General features: G+C 34.9%; 1 protein-coding gene across 2 annotated transcripts in view; it reads right to left on the bottom strand.

Moving 5' to 3' along the window:
* LOC143229278 (sodium/calcium exchanger 3-like) overlaps positions 1-14,656 on the bottom strand; it is a 113,754-nt gene that overhangs the window by 13,811 nt on the left and 85,287 nt on the right. Inside the window, exons 4-7 of one of the 2 annotated variants that reach the window (XM_076461404.1) lie at positions 13,413-13,561; positions 4,168-4,267; positions 1,462-1,584; positions 805-963 (exon numbers count right to left, since the gene is read on the bottom strand). In XM_076461404.1, the coding sequence (XP_076317519.1) occupies positions 805-963; positions 1,462-1,584; positions 4,168-4,267; positions 13,413-13,561 (531 nt within the window). The remainder of the gene's footprint in view (positions 1-804; positions 964-1,461; positions 1,585-4,167; positions 4,268-13,412; positions 13,562-14,656) is intronic. The other variant, XM_076461413.1, reaches the window with a different exon arrangement.

Genomic DNA, 14,656 nt, shown 5'->3' with positions numbered 1-14,656 from the left:
CTCTGTGTTTATTAACACAACTATTACAGGAATGTCGACCTTCACGTTTGGAGGACAGAGAGTGTAATTCAGTAGCACTTCATTAATGTGAGCGAATGCGAAAAACTTTATGTAAACAACTTAATTTGTCGTATATGAAGAATAGACAAGTAAAATTATAGGATACAAATTGCAATGTACGAATTACAAAACGTACTCTGTTCAAAACATCTCAGCAGTGAAAATATGCTGTATATCGAAGCTACATACATATATATATGAATTCATGGAGAGAAGGCCCTTTAAAGTGGCGGCCCGGCATGGCCAGGTGGTTAAGGCATTCGACTCGTAATTCGAGGGTCGCGGGTTTGAATCCCCGTCACACCAAACATGCTCGCCCTTTCAGACGTGGGGACGTTATAATGTGATGGTCATTTCCACTATTTGTTGGTAAAAGAGTAGTTAAAGAGTTGGCGGTGGATGTTGATGACTAGCTGCTTTCCCTCTAGTCTTACACTGCTAAATTAGAGACGTCTAGCGCAGATAGCCCTCGTGTAGCTTTGCGCGAAATCCCTTTAGGGCGAATCGAATAGTAAATAATTATCACCTTCTGACGTCACAGTTAGCTTTGGAAATTTGAATTCTATTGTTGTTTTAGATGCTTCTATAAAAATTGATATCATTAAGCATATTTAATAATTTAGAAATATATATTGCTCAAGACAGTCGAAAGACTAAGCCCTGTTTATTGTTTTTGTAATTAAAATGACTCGATAGAAATGTAATCACTCTGGTGACGAAATGGAAAAGTTTGTTGCGTCTTACCTGGGATACTAGTACCCAAAGCGACAAAGACAATTGCAGTAACTGAGTCTTTAACACCGAGAGTGCAACCAAAGTGAGAAGCCAAGTCGCCGATTAGGGCGGTGAGAATACCGATTACAACAATGGAAAAAACAAAACACAGCCACCCATCCACGTAGTCTGTAGAAAACAACAACAATAGTGAGACAAAACTAGAACTGGAAATGCACTTTTCATGTATAGATGTTACGAACTCACCTGAAGTGAAAGGTTTTTTTTTTTTTTACAGACGTGTTGAATGAAGCGAGACAAGCTTAATTTAAAGTTACCTTTTTACCTTCCCTTCATTGTTCTGTCAATCTCTCTATTATCAGCTACAGCTTAGATAGGGAGAGCTGCATAATTTCCGTTAGCTTAGAGCTCTTTTGTCCAGCAAATAATTTTAAACTGTAATTAGTTATAACTTACTACGGTTTATCTGGCCTCATTATTCTGTATAAGTCTATATAATTATATTTAATTATAATTAATATATCATAGCTATTACACGTTCATATACCCATATCCCTAAATCTGTTTACTTTCTGTTTATATTTTATAGTCTTTCAACCTTATTTCTTAACATTTTTTGATATTAAGAACAAAAGCAATGAACTACGTTTCCTCAGTGACTCTAACCTGTAGGAGGCACAAAAGCAAAAATAACCTTCCAGAAGATGGTGAAGAAATGCATCACATAGTCAGAGCATGTTGGCATTTTATCTTCTTCATTTTCATCGTCCTGTTCATCATCGTCATCAGCTGGACCGAATACAAAGATGAAATAATTCAATAATTAATAAGAAAACATATTTTATTATTAAAGAACGCCACCTAGGAAATGAGATATAAGTCTTTTAGTATCGTATCATCTTGCAATGGACTCACAAACAGTGGGTTTTATGTAACATATTTAACATCAAACAAACGCCAAACTAGGAAACCAGAGACAACGTAAACCTTTTAGTTGGGTTTCATCTTGCAATGAACTCACAAACAACGGGTTTTGTTTAACACATTTAATGTTAAAGAAGCGCTACACCTGGGAAGTCAAAGATAATATAAGCCTTTAGGTGGGGTTTCATTCTCTTATGAGCTCACACGGAACTAGATATCTTTGTCGTATTCTGTGATAAGTAAAAACCAGGAGTGTTTTTTACTAATGAGAATGGAACCTGCAGTAGATATATATATATTTAATTTACTAAAACACAGCTATTGATCTCAGAATCTCTCCTCTCTTATGATTACATAATCTTTTGGTTTTTGGTTTACCGCTGTATTCATACATTGGTCGATCATCACCGAACAGCAACGAATAGAACAAAAAACAAGCAAACATTACTCTTAAAATATACTTTACACGCGGTTCTTAGTTTGAAGACAAACCTTCCAAGCGTCGGACTTGTTCAACGACAGGATTATAATAGTGTTTTTCATACATAATTCCACCGGAGTTTGTATGGATGCAAATAGCATCCCTACTATCTTGTTATTATTGTTCTTGAAGGATTGGTATGAGCCATCCCAACATCTACTTCATTCTTTAAGGTTTTTTCTTTACTCCTTTGCAGTGTTTCGATATACATAGGTCGTATTTGTAACCAAGTTCTAAATAAAACAAGGTTCCAACTGTAATGTTTATCATTTATCTGTTATTGGTTGGTAATTCCTTTTTTGTAAGAAAGCCAACATCAGTGGTAATGATAATACTGATTACATGAAAATTATGACTGTTTTTTTTCAAATGACTGCTAGTTAATAATTATTAAAGCGTATACTCCGTTTGGAGCTATGCCGCCTCAGTGAAACTGGCTGGCGTCATTCTTTTGTTTTTGATTTCTGGTGTAATATGAAAAAAAAAACAGAAGAAATAAGAGCAAGGAATTTATACTTTATGATATGATATTTACAGACATTCCCTGAACTTGTGACGCAAAGTTTTGCGTGTTTAACAACTAAATAGAACGACAGCGTGCTAAAACTCTGAAAATATAAACAGATTTCTCAGGGGCGCTAAGAGGGAGAGAATATTAACTTTTATCAATACTGTTTTTTAGAAAAATGATTTCCAATTTTACTTTGCTTCTTTGAAATGCTTTCAACCATTTTATCTTTATTCACAACTTAGTTCTAACCCCCCCGTTGTCTGTTCGAGGTTCTGTGTCGCTTACATAAATTATAAACGAGATGTTGACTTGCATCCATTGTATTTATTCTAGCACGTCTCATTATAATGGTAAAATGTGAATTCTCTGGTGGCTGATATCCGTCCGTTACTGAAGATATGATTGGCGTATTGTAAAATATTGTTAAAAATGTTTAACGGTGCGTGAAAAGATTGGTGGAAACTTCCCTGTTCATCTTTGCTACTGCCCCCTTGTGGCTCAGCGGTACATTTGAGGGTTTGTAACTCTAAAACTTGAGTTTTCATATCCATAGTGAGAAGAATACAGACAACTTTTTTTGTAGTTTTGTGGTTCACAACAAATACGTGTTTGTTTGTTTTTTTTGCTTTGTCTTAATTATATGTTAGCAGAACCTTTTTGGTCTAGAAATACAGTTAAATATCTCTTTACTTTAATACATATGCTGGCTTTTATTAGTTGCAACATGAATATTTTTTCCCGAAGAACGTATAACGATACACAGCTCTCATTTCTCATACGTATTTTCAAAAGGAGTCACTCGTTCCTTACACGTTGACTTCATGATAGTGTCAACCGAGTTAATCACAAAATAAGATCTATACACTCAGACTCTTCAGTACTCAGCCTCAGATATGAGGAACTCAACTAACATAGCTTGGTGATAGAGTCAATAGAAATTTGTGAAATATTGTTGTGAGGGTTTTATCAACACGAATATATATATATATGCCCTAGTTTCTTCAACCAGTACTTGTGACATTGTATTCCATTCAACTTTGAAATTAATACACACTAATTACTAAAATAAGAATTTACCAAAACAAAAGACAATTGTGCATACTTACAATGTGTATCTGGTCTTTGCATGAAATTACAGAAGTCAGTAAGAGTCAAAACAAACCTTAGAAGGCATGATGCAACTGATCAGTAGGTTCTCCAAGAAATAGTTTGTTAGAATTTAAGTTATTAACAAAATTTAAGATAAAAATTTCCTCAATATAGAAAACATCGAATGAACAAATCGTTGCATAAACAAGCACACTGTTTTCATATAAATATATTTTTAATTGTTTCTCACTTCTCACGTGAAACGAGTCATAATACACAACCATTACTCTTTCATTTCAAAACGTTTTTCGGCTCATTGGCAGATGATTGAAATGTTTTATTAGTTGAACCAATAACTTATTCTTACCTGCGTTGACAGTGATGGCTTCTATGAACTGTTCTTTCCAAGATGAAGTTCCAATTGTCAGCGATACATTAGCCTTTTGGAAGAGCTTGTCCACAGTATTCTAAGATAAATTTAAAAATACCAGAAAGATGAAATTATCATAAAACTTTATAGTTTATTAAAAAAGTAACTTATTTTTTGTCAGGATTGACTTTCAGTCTGTATTAAATTATATAAAACTTGTGCGGTTAAATTTGATTTAATGTTGTGAAGTGAACTTATCAACTTGGTGACCAAATATAAACGGACCTTTTTATTATTTCTTCATTGGCTTAGATTTTATAAAAAAAAAGATAACATGATAGTTATAGTAAAACGGTAATACTAAAAACATTTTTTGTTATGCTAGCAGATTCAGAAAATTGGTTAGTCACGATACATATATGTTTTAACTCAGATTGCAAAGTTTTAAGCGAGTTGACTGGGGGAGGGAATTAGGGACCAAATTGTTAGCCCACCCAGACGCAGATTAGAAAGTTCAATGTATTGGTGATAGTGCTACAGACTGGCTGTCTTCCCTGTGCTTAGCAGTCCTAAGTTAGGAATCATTATACCTGAACCGTTTAGCCCATGAGTCACATGAAGCGCTCTTCAAGTGGAAGACATCGAATACCTTAGATGTTTGTTTGTTTGTTTCTTGAATTTCCCACAAAGCTACACGATGGCTATCTGCGCAAGCCGTCCCTAAGTTTGCAGCGTAAGACTAGGGGAAAGGCAGCTAATTATCACCACCCACCGCCAACTCTTGGGCTACTCTTTTACCAACGAATAGTGGAATTGACCGTAACATTATAACACCCCCACGGCTGAAAGGGCGAGCATATGTGATGGAGATTCGAACCCGCGACTTTCATATTACGAGTCGAGTGCCTTAACCACCAGGCCATGCCGGGCCTCGGCAGTGTGAGCCAAGTTCGATCCTTAAGCCTAATCCATAGGTCGCATATTCTTGAAACAAAGTATATACGTAAACCCATCAGGTTATTTCATTAAATGAATTTCAAGATACCTGAGAGCCTATGAAAGTGCCTAAAAACATAAAAAAGATGTAGTCAGTAACCGATTAATTAGCACTGAAATACAAGATATATAGTTGTAATGTTATCTAATGTTTTATTATTGTTACCTACGTGAACATAAAAAAGCTTTTTTCAGTCCTCCACGAAAATCTACCTTAGTAATTGCTTTTGTGATTCAAAACAATGTTTCATATTCTGAATAAAAAAGAAAACTAAAGGTACAGGAAAGGGATAGTTTGATCTATGTTAGAGCATAATTTAGATTGTAGATGTAACAAGGTGTGGACATCCCGCCCTTGGAAGTTATTGTTAGTTGTTGCTAAATAAATTAAAATTATAGTGATTATTCATATTTTATTTTTATGTTTAATATGCCTTTGGTTATCTGGAAAACAAATAGTAACTGAGATTAATGGCTTCGTTGTTTGGTAACGAGATATCCACATGATTCACAGTAGTGGTTATAGTTCATCTAGTGTGGGAGAAAACGTTCTTATCTTCTATGTGTAATCGTAGCCCAGTAGTTCTTTAAAAGAAAAATTCTTTTTCGAAAAAGTACGTGAGAAAATATACAGGTGTCCAACCCCTGCGCGAATATACATTTACGGATTATGTTTCCGGAGTGTTAAAAACTCCAGTTACAGATTTATATTCTCTTTCGCGATTACAGAAATTTCCAGCTGTTTAGGAAGAGAAAATTCTACGGAATCAACAGGGAACTGAGAGAACACAATCCGTGTCTGATTTTTACTATCATTGTGGACGATTTCCTGTAGACAACTACAGCGTCTGTAGTGGCAGTACAATATGGAATGCATACGTGTCTTCTCTTCTTATTCGCACGTGAGGAAAGACATCGTCGAAGGAAATGTCATGAAGACACTTTGGAGGAAAATTTTAACAGGTCAAGCGATACTGTGAAGAATGTTATAAAAAAAACACGAAATAATTGTTTCCTCCGCCTTTTGTTCTAGTTGTCGATATCCTAGTTTACAGAAGAAAATCAGAAAATAAGGAAAAAGAGACATAGGATGAATAAATAAATTTAAATAGAAATAGAACAAAATAAAATAAAATAACTAGAATGGAAAAACGAAACGGCCGAAATGTGTAATGATAATACAATATTATCTCTTCTAATTTTCAGGAATGATAAAAAACATTGGAAGGGAAGCTGTGCTCATGCCCTCATGTTCTACTTCAAAACATGCCTCACACGACCAGAAACACATTTAAAATATCGTATGTTCGTTATTACAATGATTTTCCTTCTCTTGCACAAAGTCAAACATTTCTGAAAAAGTAAAGCAAAATTATTCGTCGTGTCTTCTTACTTAAAAGGTGCCTTATCACGAAGTGTGAAACTGTCGTACATAGAAAAGACAACAACACCCTTTGTCTTCAGGTTTCGACATCTGCACTTGGTCTTGGCCTATAGCTGAAACCTATAACAAAGAAATGTTTTTAAGATTTAGAATTGAGAGTTTTAAGGTATATCTGACCATCATTTTGCATTTTACCAAAGTAATGTGTGAATTTCGATCTGGGATGTTATATAAACTTTCTTTGGAAACGATGGCTTATAGTTATAAAAAAAATAATTGTTATTTTCCAAACAAAATAGGTCAAATTTATCCTAAATTCAAACAAATCTGGCATGGCATGATCATTCCATAGAAACGCTGGTACGTTGAAGCACAACTCTAAATAAAATTGTGAGAAAAGATAATGTAATATAATAAGATATGTCATGTTTTTACTTGTTTTAGTTACATAGAAGTTTGTTTTTTAAAAATGAATTTTTAAGATTCAATGCTCTAATGGCGGCCAAATTTGGTCCAAAAAGTTGTTAAGGTCACTTTTTCCTAATCGTTTTGTTTATTTTTCTCTGTAGTAAGTAATGTTTTTCCTGCCTAAGAGGATATTCAAATAACGCATAACACCCAGTTTGAAAGTACTGATACTGCAATATCCTTTTCTGGTCCAGTTGACGTTTTCTAAACGATACGGCTGACTAATCCTGTGAAATAACGAAGGTCATGGATCAACGCTGTCAACTGGTGAGAGAAAATGAGGTTAGTATTGAATTGAAAGGCGCTTCTTTATCCAGTCCCACGAGGAAATTGCGAAAAGAAAATTCTTACTTGGAAATCTTTGTTTAGTTTAACAGAAGCCAATCCTGAGGGAAAAGAAAGCTGTGAAGCGAAACACACTCCAATAGAATAGATTGTGATTCCGTCTGCGCAAGTGTGGCTACTCTGTGCTTGTCGTTTCTTCACTTATTCTTTTTGTCCAGTTTGTTTGTTTGTTTGTTTGTTTTGGAATTTCGCACAAAGCTACTCGAGGGCTATCTGTGCTAGCCGTCCCTAATTTAGCAGTGGAAGACTAGAGGGAAGGCAGCTAGTCATCACCACCCACCGCCAACTCTTGGGCTACTCTTTTACCAACGAATAGTGGGATTGACCGTCACATTATAACGCCCCCACGGCTGAAAGGGCGAGCATGTTTAGCGCGACTCGGGCGCGAACCCGCGACCCTCAGATTAGAAGCGCACGCCTTAACGCGCTAGGCCATGCCGGGCCCCCTTTTTGTCCAGTATCAGGTAGCTCTCGTGTAGCATTGCGCAAAATTCGAAAACAAACAAAGGAACAAACATGTTAGAGACCACTCTTTTACTTCTTTAATGAATTTGCTGTTGTTTTCGGGTTTATTTATCTGAAAATACGACAGTATTCAACATATAGGTTTTTAAACCCTTCTCTAATCACACGGTGGCTGTCGCGAAATCTGCGCTGAGTGTTTTAGAAATTTCTTAAATAGGGTGTTTAGAGAGAGTTGAAAATCGATATCTGAAAAGTTTGTGTCTCTATTGTTACAAAACTTTGATACGTTAACCTCAATGTCAAGAATTGCGAACGTCTTAACTTAAGAAACAGGAGGAAATTCCCAACCAATGTGCCATATTTTTTATCTTCTGAAGACGGACATCTGTGTGAACCATTTCCTGTCAGATTTCTAAGGTCTTCTAGTCTACAGAGATTTATAAACGATCTATCAGAGTTCGCTATATTGAATTTTAAAAGAAAAGGCTTAGTATTCTGTATTTCATGGATAAATAAGGCTTGAGACGAGTGTTTTGTAAAAACTATAAATCTTTTCCCAATATATTACAATATTTTTCATATTTTAAAACAGTTTATCATTTTTCAGTGTTTGCTCTACTTTTTGTTCGATTCCTCCTTTCTTCAAAGAAAACAAATGACATTAAATACTAACAAATAAAAAACAGTTTACTATTTCATTGGTTTTTAAAGACGTATGCTTATGTTAACCTTCCAACAAATAAGGTTCGAATCTCCGTCACACCAAGCGTGCTTGCCCTTTCAGCCGTGGAGGCGTTATAATGTGACCGTTTATCTCTCTATTCGTTAGTAAAAGAGTAGCCCAAGAGTTGGCGGTAGGTGGTGACAACTAGCTGCCTTTCCTCTTGTCTAACACAGGAAACTTAGGGACGACTAGTGCAGATAGCTCTCGTGTGCTGTGCGCGAAATTCAAAACAAACCAAAACCAAACCAATCCAATAAATACAGAGATAATAATGAATCACATCCTTGGACATCTACATGAGATGCCTTTTATTTTCTCTTTCTGTTTAATTTGGCTGATCCTGCTTGTTAATTTCTTCTCATCATGAAATTCTTCCGGTTTTCATCCTTCATCATCTCATGTCTTTCTTATAGAATATTGGTAGAATGTCAGTAGGTTCAGGAAGACTCCGATTTAGCTCCGTTACCTTATGAGAGAATCAATACCAGAAAGGTCTGAAGAGTTATGCTTTTTTTCTAGCTTAAATGGCTTCGCAAAACAGAGAACACATTTGTAGCGCGGAGGTGTAAACTAGGTGTTAAAAAAAGGTTTCACACAGTTATTTTTATTATCGAATTTATACAGTTGTCAAGTTTGTTTGTTTTTTTTAATTTTGCGCAAAGCTACACGAGAGCTATCTGCGCTAGCTATCTCAAATTTAGCAGTGTAGGACTAGAGGGAAGGCAGCTAGTTATCACCACCCACAGCCAACTCTTGGGCTATTGTTTTATCAACGAATAGCAGGATCGACCATAACATTATAACGCTCCTACGGCTGAAAGGATGAGCATGTTTGATGTGACGGGGATTCATATTACGAATCGAGAACCGTAACCACTTTGTCATACCGGGTTATGATGTTAAGTAGTTCTAGATCAGTTTCATTAATTAATTTGTAGTTTTTTATGGGTTTTTTTTACAGTTAGCTTTCTATTGATCAAATGTACACATAAGATACAACAAGTCGTGTTGTTGCAAAAAAAAAACATTAACGCATTGGTGAAAGTCTTTCTATAACAATACATGAGATCTATATAGATAAAATGTTAATAGAATGTAGAATATCACCGCAACTCTTTTAATAATTCAATAGTAAACCAATAATTATAGACTAAAAACGCAGAACTGTTTACTTATAATGAACTACAAAGTGAAAAACACAATAGCGAAAAGAAAATAAACTAACAAAGAAAAATGATAAGAAAGAATGAGAACAGCACCGTGTTAGGTCATGTTTACAATAAAACAAAATGTCTAGTGGGACGGTTAGGTAAAATAGAGTTGTCGATATTTTTATTTATTTTATGCACCTGGACCGTAAAACAGAATTCTATGGTTGACGAGCCTAGACGTTTTACTGCATCCAACGTTACGTGTAGTCTATCAGATAGCTCACGCGGAACACGCACGTGGGCAGAGAACTGAACTAAAAAGACCTGATTTGAAATCAGTTTCAGATCTTTCCCTTAATCTTACTTCGAAAAACGTATTTTTATAGTCACTTGTTGTCCATTCGTCTGGCTGAAAGTGCATTTCATATAAGATTGAACTGAACTAAACAAACAACCACCATCTGAACAAAGGTTTGTTCCCTAGTCCATTTTTAAAGAATGATAGTCTTAATGTTCACAAAAAGTCCAAAATCATAACGTTAGCTGAAACTTCGACAATCAAACACGAAGTACAGCGATAAGTCTACGGATTTACAATACTAAAAGAAGCAGTTCGTTTCCCCTCGGTGGACTGAGCAGATAGCTCGGTGTGACTTTTCCATAATAAAACATGAATGTTAGAATCATAAAGTCAAAATGTTATGTGTTCTTTAATAAAGCTCCACACACAAAAATAATTGTCTTTATTCATGTTGTATTATTTTATTCAGTTAATGTTATTATTCGATATTTTTAATTTTAATACTTTTTACACGATTATGTTATTTATACATTACCGTACAGATGTTTTAATTAGCTATTACATCCCCAGGTATTGTCCTATACCTCTCAAACCACGTCCGCTACTTTCTTTAATACGGGGATATGCTATTTCACAATTGTATAAACAACCTTGAAGATTTTCTGTAACAAATAGCTTATAAAGGAGCTGTATGAACCTTTGGCACATGTTACATTGTTTAACCTCGAAAGTCAGTGAGGCGTTGAGTACATATTTTTTACTTAAGAGTCAAAAACGTGACAGTATTTAAACTTTGTTAGATCTCGTGACTTAATTCTAGAGTTTAATGATTTGTACAAAGTTGGTTTCTCTTTAACATTGGAGCAATACTACTGTAACGTCGTGCCAAAAGCAACGATAGTTGCATGGATTTTGTGTTTTTTATATACAAGGTTAAATCGTTGCATGGATTTTGTGTGTTGTTTATACACCAGGTTTAATCGTTGCATGGATTTTGTGTGTTGTTTATATACAAGTTTTAACTGTTGCATGGATTGTGTATGTTGTTTATATACAAGTTTTAACTGTTGCATGGATATTGTGTGATTTTTATACACAAGGTTTAACTGTTGTATGGATTTTGTGTGTGGTTTATATACAAGGTTTAATTGTTGCATGGATTTTATGTGTTGTTTATATACTAGATTTAGCTGCCTTTTGGACTTTAATTACACAAAATTTTAATTATTATTACGTTATATCATTTGGTTATATAGCTGAAAATCCAAGTCACATCCCGTTATTACACATAGATTGTTTATTTTGTTTTTGAATTTCGCGCAAAGCTACACGAGGGCTATCTGAGCTAGCTGTCCCTAACATATCAGTCTAAGACTAGCCACCACCGACTCTTGGGCTACTATTTTACCAACGAATATTATGATTGATATAACGCCCCCACAGCTGAAAGGGCGAGCGTATCTGGTACGACGAGAATTCGAATCCCCGCAACTCTCGGATTAGAAGTCGAGCGCCTTAACCACCTGGCCATGCCGGGCCTTATTACACACAGAATCTATGGTGGGTGTCCTGGTGGGGAACTTAGTTACCTAAACTTTACTTACAATTTCAAACGTCTCACTTGTGTGATATATAAAAGTTTAACAAATAAGAACCACTTAGGCTTCTGGGAGGAGTTTCGAGAATGAACGCAAAGTTCATTGTAGTTCCTTTAATAAAAACGTTTGCTTTAATTTGTAAGACAAAAAGACAAAACTGTTTTCGAAATTCAGATAGGTAAGATGGTTTACACCCTATTCTGTCAAGGAATACCAATTATCAATACTGAAAATAAATATAAATTTTCTTATATTTTATGTTTATCTAAGTAACAGTACGTATCTGTTGCACAAACAGTAAGGATCTAATTTTCACACTTTCAAAAATATTACAACCATGGTTTTTAATGTGACAATAATCCTCAGGTATTTATGTATACATGTGAAGTAAAACAGTGATGAGGATTCTTTGTCAACTTGAAGGTTTTCAGGTAATATATGAATCACTAGGCGTTGTTCTAGTCTTGCCAGAAATGAGATTTAGTCCAAGTTCTCAGAACCACACTGCCTTGACATTTAAGAAATCGTTGCATGCTCCACTATACTGTAACATAACGTAAGAATGATTTATAACATTAGTGTATTAAAATGACGCCTCGTGAGTGATATAGCACGTGCACCTGTGAAACCGTTTTCCTGCCACACGCAGGAATAGAACGGTGGAAACAAAGTGAACTGAGAAGGGTCGCCTCACCGGTGGAAACAAAGTGAACTGAGAAGGGTCGCCTCAATTTCTCGTTAACATAAATTACTGGCTGTCATATATGTTCATCTGGGTGCCTAATTGCGTTCTTATATTACTTAAAGTTGAAATTATTTTCTTCGTCGATTTTACCAAAGTTTTATAAAGATAACTATTTCTGTATCTTGACCCTTAGAACGAAGCTATTGTATAAGTTATCTCACACTTTCCTCTCTTCTATGATGCTTTCTCTCACTTGAATTTCACTGTAGATATATGCATATAAAATTGGGAACTTACAAGTTTCCTAGATTTTCTAATTCGAAGTTCAATGCACTAGTCCATTTTTTAAGGTGTTTTGCTGGGGTATTTTTATTGCATTACATATACTTAGCTGCTAACGCTTTTCTAAGTGTTCCACCTGCTAGAACCTTCTGTATCATACATACAAGATTCTCAATTCTTTCATTAATGTTCTACCTGCTAGAACCTTTTGTATCATACATACAAGATTCTCAATTATTTCATTAATGTTCTACCTGCTAGAACCTTCTGTATCATACATACAAGATTCTCAATTATTTCATTAATGTTCTACCTGCTAGAACCTTTTGTATCATACATACAAGATTCTCAATTATTTCATTAATGTTCTACCTCCTAGAACCTTCTGTATCATACATACAAGATTCTCAATTCTTTCATTAATGTTCTACCTGCTAGAACCTTCTGTATCATACATACAAGATTCCCAATTCTTTCATTAATGTTCTACCTGCTAGAACCTTCTGTATCATACATACAAGATTCTAAGTTCTTTCATTAATATTTTACCTGTTAGAATCTTATCTATCACAAATACTTGGTTCTGAAACATTGTTGTATTGTTCTCTCTGTTTGACTTGAACGTATCTCTTATAACTGGCTTCGAATATTTAGTATAGTGTTTCAGCCATCAAAGTTGTCTGCATCGGTTACAATGAATGCTGTTTCTCGCTGATGTGATAAGACCATAATCACGCATGTGACTCCTATCAGTTTATTACTGAATGATCAATTAAATACTTTATCTTAGACTTAAGACATTGTTTATAAGACAGTACAATAGTCGTGGTGTCTTCACGTTACCTTGAATTCCTTACTTTCTTTAATACGGATGGAAACCTTGTACTGTTCTCCCAGCCTCGGCTTTCCTAATATTGCAATCTTTTCAGCTTCTGTCAGTTCAGCGTTTGGAGAATTCTTATTGATGTCTTGAAAGGTAGTTTCATCAACGTCTAAAATGTACGTACAATTAAGTTGTTGAAATAAAACTTATGAAACAGAAATAAACACATTTAATGACGCATGTGATTAAAATCGTATAATAAACTACCTTAAAGAAAACATTAAAATTCACATTTGTACATCCTAAATAAGAGAGTCATTCTTCTCAGTGAAATGTTTGAAGGCGGAAGAAGAGGTTTTATTGCCCCTTTATATTTCCTCTGAAAAGAATCCTTTATCAGATAAAAGAATTTATTCACCTCTTCTTGTGAATCAAGTACTTATAAGGCTTGATTAGGTTTATTTTGAATTTCGCGAAAAGCTACACGAGAGCTATTTGCGCTAACCGTCCCTAAGTTAGCAGTTTAAGACTAGAGGGAAGGTAGCTAGTCATCACCACCCACCGCCTACTCTTGAAATACTCTTTTACCACCGACTAATGTAACTAACCGTCATATTATAATGCCTCCACGGCTGAAAGAGCAAACATATTTGGTATGACAGGGATTCGAACCCACGACTCTCAAATTACGAGTCGGTGCCTTAACCACCTGGTCATGTCGGGCTACTTATAAGAAATTATACACATATATAAATGTACACATACATCGGTTCATTTACTTACATTAATACCACAGCAAGAAAACAGTGTGGGACCTAAAATGACCCAGTTATTTGTTAATAGAATAAAGTTACGATGTGTTTTTTTTCGTTTCTCAGCTTTGTTACTTCCAGTAACTCTAATGTAACTTATTTTTCACTACTTAAAGTTTTATTTCATGACAAAGATTGTTATCGTTTAGGTTCTATTCATATTTTTTTCATGAATGTTGTTTTTCATTTCTTTAAACAAATTAAATGTAAAGATGTTTTTTTCTACCACTTTCTTTGCATTAATTCTCAAGGATTTGTTTTCGACATATGCATACAAATGAAAGAACCAATAGAATAATTAAAGATGTGAAACATCCATGAAAGTCGCCACACAACGTTTCAACCAGTTTGTTTATTGAGACGTTGTGAGACGTAGTTGCATCTATTTTCCGAGCTATAAGTCGTTTCCATAAATTGTATTATTTAAAATGGTGGAGAAAAGTTGACGTAAA

The sequence above is a fragment of the Tachypleus tridentatus genome, chromosome 1 (assembly GCF_004210375.1).
Source record: "Tachypleus tridentatus isolate NWPU-2018 chromosome 1, ASM421037v1, whole genome shotgun sequence".
Taxonomy (NCBI): domain Eukaryota; kingdom Metazoa; phylum Arthropoda; class Merostomata; order Xiphosura; family Limulidae; genus Tachypleus; species Tachypleus tridentatus.
This window is presented reverse-complemented; position numbering and strand designations above follow the sequence as displayed.